Source organism: Echiichthys vipera, assembly GCF_963691815.1.
Source record: "Echiichthys vipera genome assembly, chromosome: 8".
Classification (NCBI taxonomy): domain Eukaryota; kingdom Metazoa; phylum Chordata; class Actinopteri; order Perciformes; family Trachinidae; genus Echiichthys; species Echiichthys vipera.
The window spans coordinates 21,891,523-21,916,988 of NC_139833.1; the positions used below are offsets into that span (position 1 = coordinate 21,891,523).

Consider the following 25,466-nt stretch of genomic DNA (forward strand, 5'->3'; position numbering starts at 1 on the left):
AGAACTTAATATTTTATGGTGTATTGCAATATAGTTTTAGCACATAAAGCTTTTGTGAAGTCTGTAAGGTTAATTTGAGGTTACCTTTGAGAGAAATATCAGTTCTATAACCAGTTAAACCTTATCATTTAGATACAGTCTCCATAGACACAGTAACCATGATTGCTTTATCACTTGCTCTTGTATTTAGATTAAATTAAAGTTCATAAGACATCCGATTTAAACTCCCTGCAGTGATTTTATGTTGTAATTTGTATTTCGTCCACTAGATGTCACCGGTTAACTACAACTGCTCAACCTTTCAATATGTATCCGATGTTTATACATAAACAATAAAATGTTGGCATCAACAAAAAACATGTTGGTGGTGCCTGTAAAGTCTTATGAAGTCAGACAAAACTTTCAACTCTTCTAATTTAGATTGGTCCATACCATCCATAGTCTGTATATGGTTCGTACATGTATTATCCATTCAGCGGCTGTTCAGCGCTGCGTGGCGCGGCCTCGGCTCTAATGCTACCACATGCAAAACATCAAGCGACTCATGAACGCGCTTTTCTCTCCCTGTGCTCGTTCACTCTCGACTCACCTCTGTATCTCCCATCATCATGGAGTCAAGTCAGACATAATAATACCGGAAGTATCGCGGATCTTCCTTCACAATAAATATTACACGTGAAACGTTAAGAATGAACATTCGTCTCTATGTGCCCTGCGATAGACTGGCGTCCTGTCCAGGGTGGACCCCGCCTCACGCCTGATGTCAGCTGGGTTCGGCTCCAGCCCCTCCGCGACCCCGACAGGGACAAGCGTTGAAGATGAATGAATGAATGAATGAATGAATGAATGAATGAATGAATTAATGAATTAATGAATACCTTGATATTTGGTCTGTTTGTTTGCTGCATTTGTGTTGCATTTGAACACTGCTGTTTGTGAATTGTGATTTTTTTTTAGGCCTATATGAATGCCCCTTTGAAATGCCATTATAATTATTACACCCCTAGCCTACTATTAACAGGTTGACAATGGAAACGAAAAAAATGTCTGATCTTATGCGTAACAAACTGAACTGGACTGAACTGAACTGAACTGAACCGGACTGCTCGCAGGAAAAATATTTTAAACTCACTTTAATGTGTCACCACTGTAGGGCAGGGAGATTATTCCAATTTTAGTATCTGTTCCGAGTTTGGCTTTCAACGATTAAGAATATGATTATTGTGTTGCATTGTTTCACAATGATGCTCCCAATCTTTTATGCTGAGTCTAATTGATTGTAATTCTAATTTATGTAAGTATTGTGCACTTTATATATATAATGTGTTATGTGCATTTATTTAAATTATAATGTGTTTATATTGTATGTAATTATGTAATTGTACCTACATTTATTGTTTTGATTTGATTTATAGTTGAATTATATTAGTATATATGTGTAACATTAACATTGCCTTTATTTGCTCCAGTGGAGTTTTTCGTTTTTGTTAACTTCTACTCTTATACCAATTGTATATACCTCGTATTTTATTTATTCTTATTTTATTTTTACTTTTCTATTTCTCTTATTTCTGTCTTTGTGCTGCTGCATTACCCGAATTCCCCTTCTGGACATCAATAAAAGCGTATCTTAAAAAAAAAAATAATAATAATAGTAATAATCAAGGGTCGAATGCAAAAGCACATAGAAATATATACACATATACACATCAACAAGGCAAGATAAACATTAACAAACGTATCTTACTTGTGTTACTAACGTCGGACATGCATGTGTCCAATTTCCATGTTCATTCAGGTTAAAAACTTTCATTAATCAGATGTTTTATTTTGGTGTAAATAATCAACCGGAAGTGCCTTGTTTTCTTTATTCGTCTAACTTGATGGTTGCTTTTCGTGCCGTTTTTCTCCCTCCCAGTGTTGAGCAGGCAGTTCTCCCAGAGCACCAGTGTCGGCATTTACCTGTCAAGATACGGAATAACATTACCAACCTAACATTGGGATTATTTGTAGTTTTGACTAGCAAACTGCAAAAGTTTATCTTCACGGTCCAGCCATGGGTATGACCCCGGGCGGCGCGGAGAGGAGAGGGGGATTTAAATGTCTCTTTCGCCCCAACAGCTTCTTTTGATTTGAAGTAAACCAGAGCAGAACCGAGCCGTGTTTCCTTACGTGTTTGACTGAGTTAAAAGTTGGTGTTCGTCGATAACGGAACAACATAGTCTTAACACACGTGGCTTGTCCGTCTTTTGTTGATATTTTTGGAGTATTAGTTTTTTTCCTGGAGAGCGGAGGTGGCCCAACTGAGAGCGGCTCGTAGAGTCGGGACTGACCGCTGGAGTCGGTCCTGAAAATGGAGGCTGTGATCGAGAAGGAATGCAGCGCGCTCGGAGGACTCTTCCAAACTGTTATCGGAGACATGAAGGTAACTTTGCGACGAGACTTTTTGTTCACCGAGAGCCCTTAAGCGGCGTCCCTAAACTATCCATCTCAGCCAGTTAACTTCTCAAACATCAGTACATATTTCCTTCAACAGATAAGATAATCGATTTACCGGCAGAGGTCAACCAACGGTGATTTAACGCGAACGTTAGACACATTTAACGTTAGCTTCTTAACCCGACGGAAATCTGCGCCAACGTCATGTCTACAGCTAGCTGAGATCTTTTTTTCAGCTGTCCATGATAGCTAACGTTGGTGTGTTTTTATTTGATGTATATCACAAGTTTCATCATGATACGATATTATATCGATTATTAATTATTAATATGACACTAGGGCTGCAACTATTTTTTTATTGTCGATTAATCTATCGATCATTTTGTCCGTTCATCAACTATGCTAGATGTTTGGTCTATACAAAAACAGAAAATGGGGGGAATGTTAATTACTGTTTCCCAGAGCCTAAGATAACTTTAACTGCTTCAAATATCTTGCTCTTGCTACCATTTGGAGATATTCTGCGTTTGCTATCAAAGAGGAGGAAAGAAACCAGAAAATATTTACATTTAAGAAGCTGGGATTATATAATATAGAGGATTTTTTCTTAAAAACCGACTCAAAGCAATTCATTGATTAACAAAATAGTTGAACTATTTGATAAAAAAAATGAATCAATCCTATTCTTTTGCAGCACTTTAAGAAGATATCATCTGTTCATTTAACGCAATATCAACTCACAAAGAGAAACTAAAATATCACTTGACAATGTTACTACTGAGCTCTCCCAGACATCTAAATGAAAAACTATTCTTTTTAATTAAAAGAATCAATATGAAGTGTACATTTCAAAATAAAGGCGCTTCGTAAAGATGCCTGTATATTGATATTTTGACTTTTTTGCACTGATGATATTGGATTGTTGGATCAGATTAATGTATTGTTACACCTCAAGCTAGTATTGTATTTTTGGTTTTGCTAGCCTATATATTAACAACACACATACGTTTTAGTTGGTGGTAGCTAGCTAACTTGTATTATTATTTATTGACTGCACTCCTTTCCACTCTTTCGGTTCTATTCAACTGGAAAAACAAATCTTTTTTTGTTAATGTGTTCCAGGTTGAAGTGGATGCAGCAGCCAACTTCGGATAAAGGCTAAATAGGCCAATAATCTCAAAACTAGGGCATCTTATTCTGATCTTATCTCTTACAGTTTGCTTGATGAGGCAATTTGCAATTTCCCAGCTGTTGTACTTGCCTGAAGGAATTCCGGGAATGTAGCTGTCAGGGTAGAAAATGACCCGCAGGCTCTGAAGGCTTTGACATGTGTAGGTCAAATGGCCAGCCATCGGGTCTCCTGGAGTCAGGAAGTTTGTTATGAATACTGCTCAGACATTCAGCACTTCTCAGCATCCCATGTCTCACTTGACTAGATAGTTCATGATCCCCCTGTCTCGTAACTGTTTAGTAACTTTGCTGCCAGACAATCCAGTGAAAACATCCAAATGTGTGGTGTATTGGTTTTGTCTGTACACATTTCCTGTGATTTAGAGCAGATGGGACTGTGTACTCATAAAAGAAAGTGACAGCTTGCTAAACTTAAGCTGTCAACAAGAGGAGGGAAATGAGCCCATTTGCCTCGGCGCTGGAGTACTTGGTATCTGTAGGCAGGCAGCGCTGATGGTGGTGGCCACTACAGAGAGAGAGAGGGAGAGAGGGAAGTAGTAGAGATTGGGATAAGTGATATGCAAAGAGAGGGAAGAGATCAGAAAAGTGATGTAAAGGAGAAAGAAAGAGGCACTGTAGGCAGAGAGAGTTGACTTGGTTGTTGGGTGTAATGTTTGGCAGCATAACAAGAAATTCCTCAGACCCCTGACAATAGTAGCACATCAGTGATGAGCATGTGCTCATGGGATATCCATCACATTATCTGGTGCTGTCTTAGCTTCCCCTTTAAGCGCATTAGGCCACTTTTTCTATCGTGTGATGGTTTCAATAGAAGGCTCTTCAGCTATTTTCAGCCTAGGACCTAAATTAGGTAGGAAATTTAGAGTCCTATTGGGAACCAGGCTCATTATACCATGTGTTAGTGCTCTTGTGTGGGGATCTTTCGAAAGAGGCCAGTGACCCATTTTCCATTTTGACCCATCAAAAGATCGTCTATTCTCCCATTACCTGATTAAAAATATGCTTAACAAAATAAGAGACATATAAAAGCCATCTGTTTGGGAGTTTGGAGGTTATTCTGTGTTGAAACCTCATTTCATGCTTTTCAGTTGCATACAACACTGCTAAAGTCACTTCCATCCTATGGCTTAAATCTGTTTCCCTTCGGTCTACTGGCAGCCACATGAAAAAACATATTTTTTTGAGGTGACATAACTGGCTTACATGTATGGGAAAACCTGAGCCTTGGTTAGTTGTTTAGCCCTGCAGGTGAGGTGAGGCATCAGTTTGGCCTCATGCTGACTGAACTGTTGTGCAACTGTGGGAATCTGTTCTGATGTTTGTGTCATTAATGTTTGTGTCTCTTTTTTGCCCAACAGAGCAGCTACCCTATCTGGGAGGACTTTATCACCAAGGCCGGCAAACTGCAGTCGCAGCTCAGGTGAGACTGTGTTTATGTGTACATACAACACATTTGTATGTATCTGTGTGCTTCTATAGCCACTTATGCTCTCATATGCACTGCAAACCTGATTTTATCTAGAAGTTACCCACCGTACGTGAGGACGCAAATGTCTGATTCAGATGGACCGGGGCTTCAAATACAGTTTATTCTCCCAGTACCCTAGTACAAAGACCATTAAATCTCAGAGTGAGCCCACATGTTAATAGAGCTGCTTATTCTCCATAAATAGGCATGTTGATGACGTTTCTATGACTCCTCAGCCGACACAGGAAAAAAAAAAACCTCTGACACTGACAAATAAGGGTGTCCTGATTCTCTGCTATGCTTGCTATTGATAAAGGACTCATAAACCATTGCAAAACTACTCCTATTTGCATAGCAGTAGTGGATGGAAACTCATTTTGGCACGGTACAGATTGTATCGTTAAGAACATAATTGAATTTGGAGAACTAACTAGCCTACAACTTTTCCTGGCTTGTGAAATGGTAGTTACATAACATCTCTGATGATCCCCCCTTTTTACGCCAAATAATATCATTCTATCAACTGATTTTGTGCTTTAAATGGGCTTTTACATTAAATGCCAGTGTCAATTCCCTTCTGAAGAAGTTTTAAGTGGCCACGTGTCCAAAGACTAACAAACAATGACAGTCTACATAAAAGCCTAATCTCTTAACAATACGTCCAGAGATTAATATATGTCCCTCTCCACCATTTAGTCTTCTTGAAGCCTGATTTAATTTGTATTTCTAATGCTGTAAATTTGCACACCTCCTGCCAAAATTATTCCAAGTCTTGTTCTAACAATGAATGCCAATCCCAGCCACCTCCCTTAGTTGGTTTTAAGTGGCCACGTGTCGGGAGACAAACAACTGATGACAGCTGAAATAAAAGCTTATTGTCCAGCAAGTACTGTAAATATAGATGTCCTGTGGTCTAAATTATTCTTTGATTAACAATGCATGGCAGTTCTCTAGTCATTTAAGTGTCCACGTGTCCTGAGACAGAATAATAGTGACACTCGTATAAAGGCGCAGGGACTTAACAATACTTTCCAGGGGCCACTCAGTGTCCAATTATTCCATTTTCTCACTATTAAGGCTGATTAATGGTGATATGTTATTCAAGTGTCTCCATCATTCAGAGGTTAAATATGTGACCCTGCCATGCTAAAGCTCAGCGGAGTATTTGTGGCCTTGTTGCTAATGACTAGTTGTTTGGAAGTAGGATGTCTGTGTCTCTTGGCACCAGGCAATGATAGAAGAACAAATCTACCAGTAATTGCACTGGTGAAAAGGTGAGTTGAGCCTACAGTATGTCAGTGAGATTTTTCTATCCAGTCATAGTAGGTCACCGGCAGCTTGATGATAGAGAGGCGTGTGAAAAGTTGCCTACTTTCCAATATATTAATATGTTATGATGTATGATCACTGTTCCGTATATGTTCAGTACAACACTTTCCTGCTCAGGATTAGTGAAATGCTGCTCCCAGAAAAAAATCTAATATTTCCTTTGAGAATGACTTGACTGTCCTTAATAGAAAAACAACCATGTTTCGGTATTTTAGGCTAGCTTTTGCCCAATCAAGCTGGGCTTGAAGCTGTGGCATAGGGCTGGCTGTAATGCTGCAGCTGAGTGTGCTATCTGGGCTTGCTCGTGGTGGCCTACAAATAAAGTTTTTTTTTCTGTCTCTTTTAAATATATCTCCAGTCCAGCCTCTAAAACTTTGGCCAAACTAGCTACTTCGACTACAGAATAAGCCCCCACCCAAGGACCTCTGTGATCTGCTTGGGGACTGGGCTACATAGAGGGATACGCACAGTAAAACATAAACACACCCACCTTCCCGCCTTGGCCTGGATAAGTGACTACCCAGCAGTGGTAGCGACATATGTCTGTGTGTGTAATGACGTCCTAAGGCTGACTACTCTGTAATTTAGACCCTCTGCTCCCCTCTCACAAAGCAACTAGGAAATCAACCAATTACAGTGTTGGGACTGTTCTGTCATTTTTTTGGTCCCAGTATGGTGTTTTTTCCTGCCCATTCGGGTTTAAAGCAGCCACACATACAGTATACACACATGCATGGACACAGAACAGCTTTGAAGAAAGAGGGCAGTGTAGAATATAGGCTAGCTGATTTCTAATCACAGTGCTCTTTTAACTTGCCAGTGTTTGGTCTGTTTGGTGGGTAATGGTTGATGCAGCTGTGTCAGAGCTAGGCGTACACACAGGCCTCACTCCTTCTGCTTCAGAAGTTAAATTTGTGAAGAAACGGACCACCTCAAAACTTTAAATTCAGCATATGAACTGTATGGTTATAAAACTCCTTTGGGCTCAAGAAGAAGAGACACCAGATATCCCGAAAAAATCAGGACAGTCGCAAATTACAAGCTGTTGTCCTGAATTCTGAATCCTGTCCCGTTTGTCCTGAAAGACTAAAACCTTACATATAGCCTAATAAAACATTAAATACTGATCACTTTAAAACATTACCTTGGTTTTGCCCATAGACATGCACTGTTATGTCCGTAGCCTACAAGAATTAAGGCATGTTTTTTTTTAGCCATTATTGCTGCAAATTGATAAACAATTATGTATCGCTTTGACGTTGTTAAATTAAAACATTTACTGAAGGAAATCAAACCGTCTATCTCTGACATGGAGTCTGGTGTTCCGGGACCTGGTGAACATCCAGTCAAAAAGCGTCAAAAATATTGCGAGGAGTGGGGAGGAAAATGCCCATGGATCATTGCTGCCTTTATGAGATCCAAAAAAAGCAAAAATAATTTTGCATTTTGCCCAGAGAGCAGGCATCACACTGTTACATAAGACAGTCATGGTGTTTCTTAAATGAAAGACCGTTGACTTCATGTTAATGAACAAGAGTTTTGACTTTCACATGTTGTACTGTTACTGTTGGTTGCCCACCAGCAATGCCCGTGTCCTGAATTTCACCCTTTCTCATCTGGTGACCTTAAGAAACAGTAGATAGGCAAGTAGATTGATATATGTATGGGTATGCAGTACAATACAAACATAGAGGCACATACAAAATGCAGTTGAAGCACTCTCTCTGTCCTGAGTCTTGGTATGTCGTGTCAAACAAGTGGAGTTACACACAACCTCTTTCTATGATTCAGATTTACTACAGTCACATTCCAGTTTCTGTTGAACTAAGAATAGGCCGGGGCACCAGTGCTGAATGTATCTTTGTCAGAAAGAGCACTCTGCGATACTCCGCCAGGGTCTATGGGGAGTTTAGGTTGGCTTGGCCAAGGCCTTGCAGAAGAGATATGCTAAAGGTGCTTGTCTTGACTCTAGGACAGGGGCGTTTGCAGATTTTAAGGCAAATGGTAGCAGTCAGGTCATTGTTAGGGCACTGTCCCGAGTTTTCTCTATTCTTAGAGCCACAGAAGTCTTGAAGCGTTTTGGCTGACTGTTAGAGATGAAGTAGAAACCTTATTATTCTGCCTTTAGTGCAACTTATTGCTCAATTATTTGTTGCGAGGCTACCTAATTTCACTGTCGCTTGAGCCGAAAAAAAAAGAAAAATCTGAGTTGAAAGTGTAGTGAACCAGTTTAGTGGTTTCACTAAACGAGCCTGGAACAGATTACAGCAGGTCCTGGCCTGTAACTATAAACTACTGCACATTGTACTTCAAATACTAAATACTAAAAGTAGGCTTCTGTTAAAACCACTTCCCACACAAACCTGTTTAGGATTAATAAATTAAACTTGACTAAACAAGACTGTTGCTCGTGGGTGTGAAATATAATTCACACACTGATGTGTACATGGTATAAATTAGTGGAGACATATCAGTTGGAGGTTTCTCTGGTGGCCACACTGGGCTTTAAATAGAAAGGAATCTGTGTGTGCCTGCATGTATGTTTCTTTTTCCATATGCAGGACACTCCCTGGGATCATCTGGTCAGCTCTGCAACAACACAGCACTTATTAGCCAATATTATACGTTTTTGAGTGATGTTCCATCATTTAGTGAATGCTCAGACTGTCACTTGAATGTAGAAGAACTAGTCAAGCTTGAAGGAGGCCCCTCTGAGATGTTAACTGTAATCCATTAAGCAACTAATAACTTTACAGTGGAAAAAATACTTTTAACATTAGCAACATACTCTAAGAAACGATAAACCTTCAGTCTATTTCAAATCTATTCCTTATGTGAGTCATTTTGAGAATGCACAACACAGTAGCTCTGTGGTCAGCGCTGGTCCTGGGTTGGAACCCCACACTGCCCCAGTTTCCTCCCACCCCAGAAGACATGCATTAAATTATTAAATGATTTTGTGTGGGGCAGTTTTTAAAAAAGTATTAAAATTCATGCAGCAGAACAGGACATATCATCTTTTTTATTCTGTGTATTCTTCTTTGTTGTTAAAACCTGACGTCTTTGTGATCCACATTGCAACTCAACTGCAGACGGTTTGGTCTGAGATGTGGGTGCGTGTTATAGAAGATGTCCACAGGGACCGCCATTTCTATGCTTCCCATTCATTGTCTGTGTAAGCAGCCATGCAATGCAAGTTGAGGTCCAGGCTACTTTACGCAAATCAGGGGTGACCATAGTGACTCGTCACCTCTCCAAACTCCCAAAAATCTGTTGTTGATCTAAAATGAAGACCGATTCAGCAACTGCATGGCTTATTAGCATTTTGGTGAGCTATTTTCACAATGTAAGAGAACGTTTCCAAACGTGTCGCCATGTTAGTGATGAGTGAAAGCATTCCTCCAATCGGGTGCAGTCATCGAGGTTGTGGGAGGGTGTACCCTTTTTTCTTTGCCGCCATTTTTGCTTCTAGTGAATGCCAAACACAAGCGAGTCTGTCTCGAAAAAAACGAAGCCGTATATTTGAGCAATATGCTCATGAGTGTCATACACTTATTCTTTAAAAGTACGATATTTTCGTATTATTTTTTCTGTCCATGGTATCATATGGCTTGACAGTTAGTCAACACATGTAGCCCCGAGCCGCTAGCCTCAAGCAGAGATGAGGATCAGATCACAGAGGTCTGCTAAGCTCACTTTTTTCGAACTCCCTACTCACAGATTCTTTTCAAAGTTGACGTGTTCCGCCCCAAGCAATGTTGCCTCAAAGCTTCACATATGTAATAGTACTCCCCAAGATTCATAAACATTTCTGGTGGGTAAAACCAATATACTTCCCCAACAAGACATCAGGAGCACTCCTGCCACTGGCTTACACATGTCTTTGGATAAACAGAGTAAAAACATACTTGGTAAACTTGGAAAAATTGATGTGTAATGGTGTTTAAATATTAAGGATTCAAAACACTGTCTGGACTGTTTATGGAAATTCACAAATTGTTTTATGACGGTTTTCGGTTGGCCCTTTGGGAGATTACAAGTGTTTACAAATGAAGGCACTCAGGTTGAGAGCAAACATGTTTATCAACTGAAGGTGCTTTGGAAAATTTCCGGACATTTTTTTTCTTTTTGTAGCGTGCATGACTGATAGGTAGCCTCAGCGAGCCTGGTCTCTGTTGAGGAGATCAGATAGCACATGCATGTACGTTGTGCACGCATGCATGCGCGTACCAAGAGCGTCATCTCCATGCCTGTGATCATAATCATGAGAGGCCTGTTGTTTCGGAAGAAGGTGAGCCAGTATTCAGTCAGTCAGATGGTACACCAATGAGGCATCCTATTGCCAGCTAGAAAAGTAACTTGTCAGTCGGACAGCCACATAAGCAATCAGTTGGGATACCAGCAAGATGGTGTCTATAATGAGGAAAACAGAAAGTAATCTTACACCAGGCTTCCACTACTTTTTATGACATATTTTCCCTTTCTTCAGGCTGTTATATGTATAAGCAGTGTTTTATACTGCAATTTGTAAATACTTGGTAAACCGTGCAAGATGACAGAGAAGCAGGTATGCCCGTTTTCCATTTTAGCGCTGCACAGGGTACATCCCACATTGATCCTTTCATTGACCTGTAAGTGCGGCAAACTCAGCTCAAGAGCTGCTCTGCTGAGCCGGACAGATTCCAGCGGTCTCTAAGTAATCACATAGACATTCCTCACACAGCAGGGCACGTTTAAGTTTTAACTTACTCACACGCTCACAGTGCATACAGACACTATCATACTTCAAATTTTAAATTGTTGAGTTTGATGTAAGCTTCATAATCTAAAATTGAGCACATGTACATGCATTAACATGCAAAAGCATTTTTTTCTCTACCTCTCTGAGCAAAAGATCTGGGCTTTTTTCTTAATTTGATCAGTTTGTCTATTCCTGCCAGCACTTGTATGTAATTACTGCAGTTGATCAGTCACCTGTGTTTAGGTAACCTTGATGCCCTGAAATGTCATGTCTCAAAGATATTCAGTTTATTGTCATAGAGGAGGAAAGAAACCAAAACTGTTCACAAGAATTTAGCCTTTTTTTCCAAATGACTCAAAACGATGAATTGATTAGCAAAATAGCTCGCAATGGATTTAATAGTTGACAACTAATCAATTAAGCTTTACAGCTCAAATTGCCACTGTTTTTCTCCTTTGTTGTACTTTTTATAAAACATGCTATTGTATATTGCCTCACATCAGTAAAATGTGAGACTTATTTTCAAACTAAACCTCTGTCTTCCTCTTTTCTCCCAGGGCGACGGTGGTTGCTGTGGCAGTTTTCCTTGATGCCTTTCAGAAAGTGGCGGACCTGGCTACCAACTCACGAGGTAGGATCATGCACACAGATTTACAGGCTAGAGTGTATGAGCAGTGGTCTTCTGCAGCAAAACAACCCCTCATCTCTTAAAGGCATTTTCAGTCCATATAGACACAGTGTTGCACACTGCTGATGAGGTTGAATCAGTCAACTCACTGTTTAACTATCTGTGTGTCTGGGCACCTATGTGTCGGTATGTTTGTCTTTGTAGCCCTACTATGCAAGTCCAGTCTCTCAACCCACTGTGCCAAGAAGTTCTGTGGGTTGTTTGCTTTACCGTATGGGTAGTAAATCCGTCACTATGCTGTTTGAAGCTCTGCTGCTAGCTTTGTCTATGACCTCTACCCTCTTTCCCCTGCTTTCTGCCCCCCACCTCCACATAAACTCCACCTCTGCTACATCTGGACTATCCAGTAGAGTCTGCTTAAATTCCGTATGAGAGGGAAAGAGAGAGAGAGTGATAGATCTCATCCCTCCCTAGCGTTGACACTTCCAGCCCTGCTCCATACTATTAATACTATTAATAGGAACTGAGATAGGCACAACCATTCATCACCTCACTCACTGCAATGAGAAAGAGAGGGGGTGGGGGAGTACAGGGAGTCATCATTCTCTCTCTCCCTCTTTCTCTGTCAAACACACACAGTATAAATGTTTGCTGCGAAGGAGTCAGGTTCACTCAGCTGAAGAGCGTTGCGTCATCTTTCATCACTTTCTCTCCCCATTCTCTCTCTACATACTGTATCTTAGGTTAGCAGTATCGCATAACACCCTTATCATTTCTGTGCTCTGTTGCTCAGGCTTCGCTGTATACCTGAGCTCTACAAGCATTACTAATGTGTTGTAATGCATTGTTGGCTGACACACTGCTGTATCACAGATAGATAACCTGTCAACATGATAATTGCACCAGGGTAATAATGAGTCTTAATTACCTTAATTAAAGATAATATTTTTCTTTTAGACTCGTTTAGCACCAGGTGAGTCAATGCTAGCTGGGATCATTTTGGAAATGAAATCACAGAAGCTAAGCAATGTAATGTTACTGCTGTGGATGCCACGTTAGGCAGCGGTACACCCAAAACTCTTGTGTTCTGTGAGATAATATTACTGTTTTTGTAAATGGACTCTGGTGGCTTTGAAGAGAGCTATATAATGGCTTCAGTTCCCCCGTCGTAAAGGCCTTCCTGAGAGCAAGTTAAAGCAGTGAACATATAAATAAAGTGTACACTTAACTGATATTGATTTATATAGGTCATTTTTAAATTATGACATGCAACACTTAAAATATATATTTTGCTGCAACTAACCCTAGTCTATATGCAACATCACCATACAGAAACGTCAAGTCACATGAGAAAAAGTTTCCCACAAGGGGTTTGATGCTAAAACAAAACATACTTGCCTCGACCAAAATGTGAATGTTCGGATTTGAATACATATGGAACTGTACTGCTAAGGTACAGGATGATATAAAAACCTAAAAAAAATGTAGCAGCCCTTTCAGTGAGATGGTTTTTTTATTTATTTTTTATCTGCTCTCTTGTTTTGAAATTTGGATGTATTGGGCTAATTGAAAGGCCTCTGAACAGTTGCTAGAAGGCAGGAGAGTGAGTCTGAAAGAACGTTTTTCTCATTACCTCTAAAGTTAACTTGTTTTAAAAATACTAGCAATATAGTTTCTGCGGTTTATGGTCTCTCAGTCACAGGCATGAAATGGAATTTTAGGTCAGCCTTCACAGCCCATAATATCTGTTTGTGGAAAAAAAAGTATTTTGAAAAACTTGATCTCTGGAGTATAATATACTGAGGACTCATTTATCACCAAACCAAACTGCTCTGTTGGAATCTACTGTATCTACAAAACAGTTGTGTGCATGTAACGGACCTCTTGATGTGCCCAGGGTAGTCTCCTCTGCTCCGTAAAGATATCAGCTTACTGTATTGTTCACTTACAGTAGCTTTGATGTTAAAGAGCATCTGCATGGTTTTGTGTCTAGATCAGATAGAGTACAGTCTGACAAAGAGGCTACTGAGGCCACATTATACATAGATAATGACTTCCTCCTTCTTGTCCTAACCTGCTTTATACAGCCATCACCATGGTAATGGTGTGGAAATCAGGTGTTTGTGGATCAAAAGGGTACGTGCGTGTGTTAAAAGGTTAAAGTAAAAAAGGAAACCGCCCTTCTTCTCCCTACTACCACACCATAGAGACGGCCAACTGTCAATGTTCTTCTATAACAATAATTATAATAATTATAATAGAGGCACACAAACATAAAAGTAAGCAGAGATTTGAAAATGCATGTTTTAAAGGTTTAGTCTCTTAAGTAGGAGAACAAGGCTTTTGGCCGCCTTTGTAAATGGTTACTGATATATAGCCTTACAGATATTGGCAGTGACGTTGGTAGCTCATAAAAATACAAGGGTTGATCGCTAGACTCCACAGACTTGGATATGTGGCTGCAGTTATGTTTATAGTTTATTAGATGAAAGTGACTCTGGGTTTCTTTTATCAGTGTTATCACTTAAGCAGCATGATCAGAAGAAGAAAAACACATTAACAGAAGCGAGTCTTTTCAAAACTTGAACCTTGAACTGCAAGGCTGTGTTCAAAATGTGCATACCCCATATTTTATAATTAAAAAAAAAAAAAATAACACTTCCATTTAAGGACCAGTCCATTTTCAGTTCACTCAGTTCATAATGTAGATAAAACCTGGACACAATTAACTTCTGATTAAACATTTGTTTGTAATTATGACATAGCTAACCCCAAGCATGACATAGACTTGACACAGCTGTCTTTTTATTTATACCAACAGTGCATAAGATATTTTCACTCCAGTCCCTGAACACATTTCCAGTCCTGAATACCAACTGAATAGAGACCCCATTTGTAATTAATGCTGTCAGTGTCAGTTGTATCAAAGAGCTCAGTTACTGTATCTGAACTGTTTGGCTTTTGCTCAAGAACAAAGTCTAACAAAGAAGCTTATCCAAAAAACTCCCCACATGAATTTCAGCCCCACCACTGTAGTTCTTTAATTGTTGTCATAGGTTACATATGTGAAAGGTGGGGCCAGGCTCTTTATTCAACTATTGAAAATGCAAATTCCGGCAGTAAAATAACAGAACACAGTCACAAAACTGACTTTTTGCCCCTGATTTCCATTTTAATTTATAGGTATCTCTGATTTCAACCACCATGGCCTTTTTTCATATCTTCCTGGCAAAAATAATGAATTCCACTGTTATCAAATTAGAATGTAACTCCCTGTTGGAGTTGCTCTCTCATGCCGCCTCAGCAGCTGTAACAGTTCTATTCAAACATTGTTAGATCCTTGATTGTTGATATTGACGTGGATGTCGTGTTGATGCAGGTAAACCTGACACATTGGACCTAATAAATTGTGCAATCTTACTCTCTTTTCACTCCAAACGCATCACAACAGACTCATTATAATCTTAACATTAATGCAAGTGGCTTTTAATTAAAAAATATGCCTGTTGATTTATGGTGAAATACTTGTGCCAGCAATATGTTGTCTCATGCAAAACACACTGGGGTTGTGAAGCAATCTTCCAGTGTAAACATTGCATGAGCTTAGCTGTGGTGTTAAAAACCTTTGGGAGAATCCAGCCAAAGTCTGTAGTGTCATCTAATTATCAGCTGTTGCATGCTGTTTCTGCATTTGTTTAGTGATTTATTTGAACTGAATTATGAAAACCAGATGCATTCATGAAGATAACATAGTATTAAAAATCTGGCAAACCTGCGACTCTGGGCTAGTTTTTGCATTACATGGTCCAGGATGAAGACATCATATTAGAGCATCCTCAGGGTTAGAAAAGAAATGAGGATTAAGATGCAAGAATTAGTGCGATTTACCAAAATAAATGTTCTTTTTATTGCAAAGATTTGTAAAGGGAAAAGTCTGGCTTACTAGTTTACAGTTAAGTGAAATAAAATAACTGGAATGCCAAGTGGGAAAAGTTTGAATAAAAGAAAGAAAGGCAGACTTAAGTTTCCAGACAAACCTAAGTCTGCATTTTCCTCTGCTGTGCTCTATTATTCAGTCCATTGGAGCTGACAGTTACACAGCACCAGGGTCTGCTGGCTTTGGTGCAACACATATATAAATACAGTATGTACATGCAACTGCTAGTGAACAGAGATACACACTCACAACCATTGTTGCTCACAAAGCTTTGCACATTCAAATTTTTTTTTATTCAAAGACATGCACATTCACGGCCACACGCAGACAGAGGATTAGCCGAAACCACCTGTTTTGCTGTGCTCTGTTGTGGTCTGTTGGGATTTGGACTTTCTCCATGTACAAATGGCTCATTTTGCTTTGTTGTTGCCATCTGATAAAGTACATTGAAATGTGCTTTTTGGCACCTCCCCATCGCCTCTCGTTTCGACTTGTTTTCAAGCGGCGTTTTTGAACCTCTGCACAATGTTCCTGGATAGTTTTTATTTTTCATCTTTATTTTTATAATGTCAGGGTTTAGTGTATATTTTCATACATATTTAATGACCCTCAAAATTAAACTGACCTCTTCCTGATCTTTGTAGTCATATATCATGTCCCTGTGGACATTTATTCATACAGTTGTTTGTTTTCTGCCTTCCTCTTTTGTCTCTGCAGCTTTGTTTGTTTTAGCCGTAGGTGCTGCTGAGTTTGGACCGCTTAGTTTTGGCTGCTCCGTGTATTTTTAAAATGGATCAGATCCTTTTTTCAGTATGGTCTAAAACACTGATAGTGTGGCTACAGAATAATCAGAATATACATCAACTCCAAGCCTCTGTCTGAATTATTTTTCTGTATGTCATAATGTATATGGGACATACCAAAATATCACCTTAAAAGACAATGTAAAGCCTCCTTGGGAGAAAGGGGAGGTATCTTGTTAGAAAGAGTGAGATTGTGTCATATCAACAAAAAGGATTTTTCCAAAAATATTCAACTAACTCTTTTTGTTTTTTTATTTGAATTTTTAGACTTAACATGTTCAAAGCTGTCTTGCCTGTAGCAATTTGTGTGACAGAAGAGTAGTACACATCTTAAAGGGTGTTTAAATTGGGTTTGTTTGCTGTCTTCACACTAATCCTCATTAAAACAACATTTTGTAACTGTTTTACCTTGAAATAACCGCTTCAAAATCATTTTGATGCTACTCTGACGTGTAATTACTACTAACTTTGAAACTGTAGATGGGCCAAAAAATACCCATTCTTACATGTTGTTGTTCCTTTAACTGAAGGATTGAATTGAAAGATGTATCATTTTTTTATTGTTATTATTTTATTCTTGTAAGGCTATCACACTTTGTACCCTCTCTTGCTCCACAATTCTGTCTCATTTGCCACTTTTTGCAGCCTTTTTCTCTCTTTCTATACATCGCATTTACTCTCTGTCCCTGTATCTTTCTCTCAATTTTCCATCTATTTTCTAACCTTGAACCTACCCACAAAGGTGAAAACATTACATAAGACGTGCGCCCGTATTCATGTTCTGTTGGCACAAACAGAGTTGCTTCTGCCTTGAAGCAGTGTGAAAGTGTTTGCTTGAATGGGTCTAATGGTTCTATTCTGTTTACACTAGTTATTAAATGTTAATGATTTAACAAATTTTAGGTCTGACCTGATACTCAACAGGCCACATGCTTTGAATTGATTTGAACACAAAACTATTCTTGCTCCAGACGCATATGGCCTCCTTGCATAGGGTTCAATTGTAAAAATGGATTAAAAGTGTTGATTTTACTTTGATGTTTCACATTTTATAAGCAGAATCTGAGCTTATCCATAACAACATCTTCAATCATGGTGCACACGAAACATCTTTTATCAGTAGGGAGAATAAAGATGCTTTTAGCACTTGCGGGTATCTGTTAATCTATCTTGGTCACACTAATCAACTTAAATGAGAAGAATGGCTCACACTGACTCACATCACATTCTGTCAATAATGTCCTTACCTCATTACCACCTCCCCCAAACTGTGGCTTCATTGCAGTATATAAAAATAGCCACCTATGGAGAGCCCTCTGAAATCAAATGAGGGTTGTTTTTTTTGTTTTGTTTTTGCATCAGTGCTCAGTTGTTATAGAGTGAAGCATGATTTTTCTAAGCTTGAATTCCTTTTTTGTTAAATACTCAAATATTATCGAGAGGACATGCAAGTCTATTTAAACAATTCATTTAACAGGCAAAACAAACAATAATTGCATAAAGCCACATTAATCGCTTTGAAACACAACTTGGTAGTTCTTGATCTTCACATCAGCTCTTTCTCAGCTGTTGGCTTATGTAGTAAGACAGCTGTCAAAAAGATGTATCCGTAATTCTCAAATTCATATCCATAATGTTAACAATTTGTGTGTCAAAAAAGTTGTTGTAGTAAAGTAAAAGTACATTCATATTATTTAAAAAGTATGATTTTATAAAATAAATTATGGATATACAGTACACGTTATTGATGTTTCTCCGGGGCTGGCACCATCCGGTTGACGGTTGGTTTTCCTCCATATTAGTCTCTGGGGCTACGTGCACATGCATGGTTGGAAGAATTGCAGATCTATTACTTTCCCCTGCTACCCAACTGTGACCTCAGTGACGTCATTTCAGCAGTTTTTCTACTCTTATCCGTAAACTTGAAGTCGTATTCACGGTGAACACTCACCGCTTTTTGATTCATACTCAACAACAATCCTAACCCACATCCAATTTCACAGATTCACGGATATGACTACAAGTTTTTGTGTGCAACAACTTTTTTTGACACACAAATTGTTAACATTATGAATATGAATTCGAGAATTATGGATATATCTTTTTGACAGCTGTCTTACTCCATATTGGCTGAGACAGAACAAACCATATTTTCTCTCTCTGAAACCTTGAAACAGCACTGGCCATTGTTGAAGAATGAGACAAAGCCGTATGGAATCCATGACGATATAGAACAGACACAGAAGAACAGAGAGGGCAAAGAATAATCCTTTCTCTTGTTTCATTCAGTGTCATTTCATTTTTCACATAGATCCCCTCTCGCTCGCTCGCTCGCTGTTTTGTATCAAATTATACTTACGTCAGAGTTTCCTTCAGCGTATAATGGGTTTGTGTCTATGTGCCTTTGTATTTGTCCCTTTTTAGCTTGTGTGTGTTTGTATGTTAATACAGTGTACCAGTGCTACCTGTCTTGGTATTCCATTCACTAAGTGAGTGTGAGAGTGACAGACTGGGTGAGAAGTGAAATTTCTTTCGAGTCAGCCATGGGAGAACAGCTGACTGCAAACAGGCTGTACAGGGTGATGATGTCATTCCATACAACAGACCAGACATGGAAAGCAGATGTTAAAAATAACACAGTGATGCGATATTGACCCTTTCCAAGAATTGCATATTGTTGGACTCAAAACAGACAGATTATATAAGAATATATCCTCAAAGGGCTGTTAACTTTGATAAAGTTGAAGGTCCTTATGGCTTTCCTAAGGCTAATATAGTATCTTACTGGTCTGCAGAAATCCCTTTCACAGTCTCATGAAGTTTACATAGCGCAAGTTTTACCAGTTTTGAGACAAATTATATGTCTTGTTTAAGGCTTCCATCGGCCCATCTTTGAAACCCAAAGTCTGACCGTGAAAACCACTGTCGTTCCTGCTTTTGCATGTTCAGAAACACATCCACCAAATTTCTCACACCACCCATAGCATAATAGTTTGTTCAGTTGTAAAAATAACCAAGCCTCTATGTCGCATGTTGGTTGGCAGCTGTCAGGACATCGTCTGTGCATGTGGAGTGAGTATTTGAGTATGTTCATATACAGTATGTTAGTATGTCATGTGCATGCGCGTTCCTGTGTATAAATGAATCCCAGTGGCTCTGTCAGCAGCTCTTGTGTTGAGTCTGTTTGGACACGTCTGACTCTGTCGAGATGAAATAGACACCCGCCAAAGAGCTAGCATGTAGAAGCCTGTTGGACCTAAAAAGATTATTAAGTTGTACAGAAATGTTTTTAGAGCTTATAATTACTTGAGTCCTCCAGTCCCCTATCCAGTTATTAAGACTGTTTTGGGCAAGAATAATTCATCATAAATAGAACTTTACATGACATTCAACAGCTCCATATCACTAGAATTATAGATACAGGGTCAGATATTGTACCTTATGTAAACAACAAATAGTGTTTTTTTTGTTGTTTGTCTTGGCAGTTGTATAACACCAAAGATGAAAAAGAAGTAAAGTCTTCTTATTCTCATGTAGAGGTGTAATGTAGCACTGTATTGTTGAGCCTTAATAAACCACGATAAACCAGTTCTTACACACACCCTGTCTGTTTGAAAGAATGCCGGCTATTGTTGTCATAATTGCAGTCTTGTTGTAATGTTACTATTACAATACATGCTGTTATCCAGCTATACTTCTTTATTACATTGGTGGCTGCCCATCTTATCTGTCTGCACCTGTTCTAATTGGCATTTATTACAAAAAGACAGTGGCAGCCACCTTTTTCACTTGAACCAATGGTGAAAAACAACCAGACATAAACTTCACTAGTATGTTGACTGGAAGCAGCCCAGTATGTCTGAGTCAGCTGCAGCCTTTATGAAACTTTAATGATTTGTCTCTCAGAAGATGGGGGTATGGAATTGAGAAGCTTACTGGGTGACATGCTAAGTACCAGATTTAAATCTGCAGTATGGAGTACAGTAGTGAAGTGCTAAGTTATTTTACCATGCTGGTTGAGATGCCCTTTCCAAGTTCTCTCATTGCTCCATATTTTCCAGCTTGCTGTGCTACATCTTTCTAACCTCTATACACTGCCTAGCTTCATCCCATTAACATCAATGCCTCCCCTCCTTGTGGAATAGCTTTGTTCCACTGAGGCCCTTGTGTGCGTTCAATGAGCTCAGCACCTTAAAATAACTTCCAATTTAGAGTTGTGTATGTTCTTCATTTTGAACTATCTACAGTGTTTGCAAATAACGTGTCCCTGAAACCGAAAAAAAGACAATAACCAAACTCCACATAGCAGACTACATGTTGTATAAATTTTTGTTCATGCCGAGTTGCTATGTTTAGCAGATATTCAGGGTAAGTGGGGCTGTAAACCCCAGATGTCTCTAAAGATTTACCTTCTGCTATTTCCAGTCTTCTGGTAATGCCTCTGCTAATGCAGGGTAGAAGCTGTCACAACTGTTATCTGTTATCTATGCCTGTAATAGTGACAGGCATAGATAACATATTCCCATATTATCACTCTTTTGAACTTTTCAGTCTCGGTAGTTGATGCTTTGAGAATAATAAAAGCTGAGTTATGGCGACAGTATGTGTGGCAAAAATTGAGGTTAGTGTGAATGTGAAAGAGTGGGATCCATAAAGTCTAAATGGGAGATAGAAGGGCTCGTAATTACTCAAAGTGTGTGTGGATTGTTGTGTGTGCAGGGATTTGAGCTTGTGGGTGCATGGGTGTACATACAGGCAAACACATGCTCTTGTGTGAGTGTGTGCAGAAGCATGCCCTAGTTGTTTCTCAATGAGCTCTCTGTTCCATCTCTCTCGTCCGTTTGTACCGAGTGTTGCTGGGCCATATAATTACTGTGAACTAGCATACATCCAGCCTATTTTTCTTAAAGGAAAGAAGTGATCCAGACACTCCTTTTGAGCTGCTCACAGTAACTCTTGGTAATCACACAAGTTTTGCAGATGTAGTTTTATTTGACAGGCCCCAAGACAAAAGTATCATTCTGTGTGTTTTTGTGTTCAAGTATAATGGACACATGATACACCAAACTTGTAATGAGCTGAACTCGAGACTTTTGTGGAAGTCTTTCTGTATTTTGCCCATTTTTGTAAGCAGACTCATGGTCTGCCATGGACAGACCCCCATACAGATTCACCCAAAAAAAAAAAAACAGGCCCTTTCCTCATTGCCCCTCTCAGTTCATGGCTTGGCCTCTGTTACAGAGCAGCCGTAGATCCTGAGCTAACCCACTGTCTCAAGGCCTTCTCTGACAGGGTTCTGTCCTCTTTTCCAGTGTCAGTCCAAGATCAGCCTGGCTGTGTACATTTCCTGCCCTCTGCCCAGCCCAGGCCTAGATCCCATCCCCTGGACGAGCTCTGTGCCTCTCAATCCATCCTCTGTTCTCTTCTGTTCACCCTGACCCTGTCCTGGGAATCTTCCAGATCACTGGAACCAGCAATTTAATCAGTTAATGGGTCAAATACACAGTCACGTATGGACTCACAGACTAATTCAAGCTTGCACACTCTTGTGTACACAACATAAGTAGAAAGATTCAATCATACAGACTAAAACGCATGAAATGATCTCTGCCCCTCTCAGAACTCACAGACAATAGATTCCTCAGTCGGATTTATTGCCGTTTGAGAATTTATGGGTCAAACTCTTTTGTCACATCTCATTGTAGACTTGCTTTAGTTTGCACTCTAAAACACATACAAAGACGTGTCTTTGAAAGATTGGAGCCGCAGCCATCTGCTTTAATACGATGGCTGCCCAGTGACATTGCAAATTCAGAGTTCGGCTCTGAAACGTGAGTGTATATCTTTCTGTATGGAACAAAAAGGATAAGACACAGGACAGTGTCTACAGGAAAGAGAGAGAATGATATGTTTTCTGGACACAGAGGAGAATAGGCCAACACCTTTTGAGTGAGTTTGACCCAGAAGAGAGTCCAAGAGTGTTGTGTGCACTCTGTGCGTGCGTGCATGCGTGCAAGCATGCGTGCGTGCGTGCAAGCATGCGTGCATGCGTGCAAGCATGCGTGCGTGCAAGCATGCGTGCGTGCAAGCATGCGTGCGTGCGTGCAAGCATGCGTGCGTGCAAGTGTTTGTGGGTGTAAGCGCTGCTTGCTCTGTTTTTGTTTAAACATAAACCCGGTTAGACCAGTGAGCTGGATTTGGCATCTGACATGCATGCACAGAGAAATTCAAAACACATTTCTTTGGCAAATGGACTTTAATGACTGTCTGAGGTGATTTGATAGGCATTTATTAAGAAAGTTGTGAAATGGACACTCCTTTCTGGTGAAAAAAGTACATTGATGGACTTTTTCAGGGGTTTTTGTGTCGTGCATTTGGCCATAGTCTATTGTGAAACCTTACATTGGTGGCCTTGCAAAACATCTTTCCTATCACAGATATTTGTAAAAGACAATTTAGTTGTGGACATTTCCTAAATGTTCACCGAAAGTGATTAAACCCTGGGCTGATATCATCTCCTCTGTCTTCTTATTTATGTGTGCTCCTTAGAAACTGAGGGCAACCAAGCTAGTCTGTTCTCCTTCAAGCGTATGCGTTTGTGCATATACTAATTTGTTACCTTGTAAAGCACTGGTCTATGTGTGTCTATCTGGTGTGAGTGTGCGCTAATTTTAGGTTTCTCTCTCTATAAAAGTTAACAGAGAACACATTAACATAAGACCACATCCCAGCCACCAGGCCATGACCCAACACAGTCTGCTTTTGTTCTATACCTCCATGCATGCATTTATTGACTCTCACTGGATTTCATAGACATGGTTACACTGACACGCAGAGCAATGCCCTCCCAAGGGCTTGGTTTTAAGCCCAAATACTATATTAACTCAGAGGATGATTAATCTGCCCAAGTAAGAACTTTGTATCAGAAAACTTTGGCCCTTAATGTACTTTATTTTGACAAAGACTTTGGTAATCCCTACAGTGTAGACGACTGGGTTTCCATTGTCCAGTATTTACCTTGTTTTCATGGTGTCCGGGGAAAATAATACCCATTAAACTGCACGCTTCACTGCTGCTAAAAAAGGTTGCCTAAAAAGTAAATCAAAATTAATCATCAAAAGGTTATTTTAGACAAGACCTATAGTGAACTGAAACAATTTGATTTCAAGTCGGTAGCAGCACGTACTGTTATGGGTCGCCACAGTTTCATAAGGAACTGAAAATATAATTACAGTTCTCAGCAGTTTGGGTCTTCACACAGTCTTCCTGGGGATTCAACTTTGCGGGTCATGGCTGTGAGCTGATAGTTTGGCTTGGAAAGGCCCAGGTTTGTATGGAGGTGGCTCGCCATACAACACTCCTCCCGGAGCCGTGCTCACTGCGCTCTCTCTGCGTTCTCTCTCCCTGCGGGGGGGGGGGAACATGATACCTGGAGCGAGTCTCAACCAACCCACGTAATATTTATTTGTTTGTTTTCAAAATGTTGTTATTATGTTGGAAAATAATCTGAACGAAAGAGGCTGACTTTGCAATACAACATAATAAATTGAATAATAAATCACCTACCTATCAATTGATTTTAAATTAAAATAGTTTTTGACTGTGAAGTTTTTTCAGGACATTGAAATCTTCCAGGACGCGAGGAACAGCACAAACAGAAACACTGGTAGACGATATGATGACGTATAACATGTTTCCCATTTCCCCTTTTGATAAGATAGCTTTCCAGGGAAGCAAAGTCACTTAAGGTTGCCTGTCTACTTTCCTCTGTCCCTTCCTCTGCAGATTTTCTTACGCTCTCTCCGCCCTCCATTCCTCCATGTCCTCCTCTCCTCTGTACCTACCCCCCTCACCTCCTGTCTGTGTCCAGGCTGTCGAGGCCAGCTGTACACACAGCCGTTCTGTGACAGCAACACCAAACCACATTCCGTTTAACATCAGCAACTTTCTGCTCAGTTGAAACTAACTCCCCTCAAGGACAGAGAGAAAGATGGGAAGATGAAGGGGGGCAGAGACATGGCTGTGTATTGGCAAAAATCTGGCGATACAATACGTATCATGATACAGGGGTTCAATATATTGCGATTTTACGTTGGAGTGGAAGAGTCAAATGGATAAATTATAATAGATAAATTGCATTACTGTTATTTAAAAAGGATACAATGTTTTTGAAAATCTATATACTATCTCAAGAGAAAAGATTTCAATTCTCAATTGTATCTATATTTTCTTACATCCCTAGGCAGAGATAGAGGAGAGTAGGAGCTAGATTGCAATGGAAGTAACAGTAATAAAAAGTGTGTTTGTGTCTCAGACCTTCCAGCATTTGCTATTTCATACTTAAGAAGAGTACAACAGCTTCACATTTGCATAAACACTCAAAGACAGAAAGTGACATGCGCAGTGGGAAACCATCATCAGCTCGTTGCTGTGTAGCTGGGCAGGTGAGAGCCATCTGCTGCAGCATGACCATTGAAGGTGAACTTTGATGAAGTGTTACCTCATTCAGTCCTTCACAATCAAGCCCATGAACAACTTTTTTCCTTTAGAATAAGGTAAGGTGACCTTATACTGTGTAGGAAATTTGTCCAATATATACTTTAAATGAAAATGCTGTTCTTTAAATAGATCTAATAGGTTTGAGTTTATCTTTGAGTGGGTTAGATAATACAGCCATTGTACTCATTGATAGATGGATAAGTAATGGTTAGGTTCAGTCAGCGGGTTGACTTTCAGTGTCTGAATTGTTCCCCATCATCCCATAGACACTTCATAAAACACTCTGAATGAATGATGTGCTTGTGTAAAGATTATGTGTGTGTTTGTGTGTGTGTGTGTGTGTGTGGGGGGGGGGGGGGTGGCTGGATGGATGTGAGGTAACATTGGGATGGAGAATGTCACCTTACTAACTCTTTGACAGTATAGAGGGC

The 25,466-nt window shown here is 39.7% G+C and overlaps 1 protein-coding gene across 2 annotated transcripts in view; it reads left to right on the top strand.

Moving 5' to 3' along the window:
- The first annotated feature begins 1,932 nt into the window (after positions 1–1,932).
- Positions 1,933–25,466, top strand: part of LOC310950592 (protein MTSS 1-like) — a 58,844-nt gene continuing 35,310 nt past the window's right edge. For both annotated transcript variants that reach the window (XM_083918490.1, XM_083918491.1), the window contains exons 1-3: positions 1,933–2,425; positions 4,989–5,050; positions 11,726–11,799. In XM_083918490.1, coding sequence (XP_083774616.1) covers positions 2,354–2,425; positions 4,989–5,050; positions 11,726–11,799 — 208 coding nt within the window. In that variant the 5' untranslated portion in view covers positions 1,933–2,353. The remainder of the gene's footprint in view (positions 2,426–4,988; positions 5,051–11,725; positions 11,800–25,466) is intronic.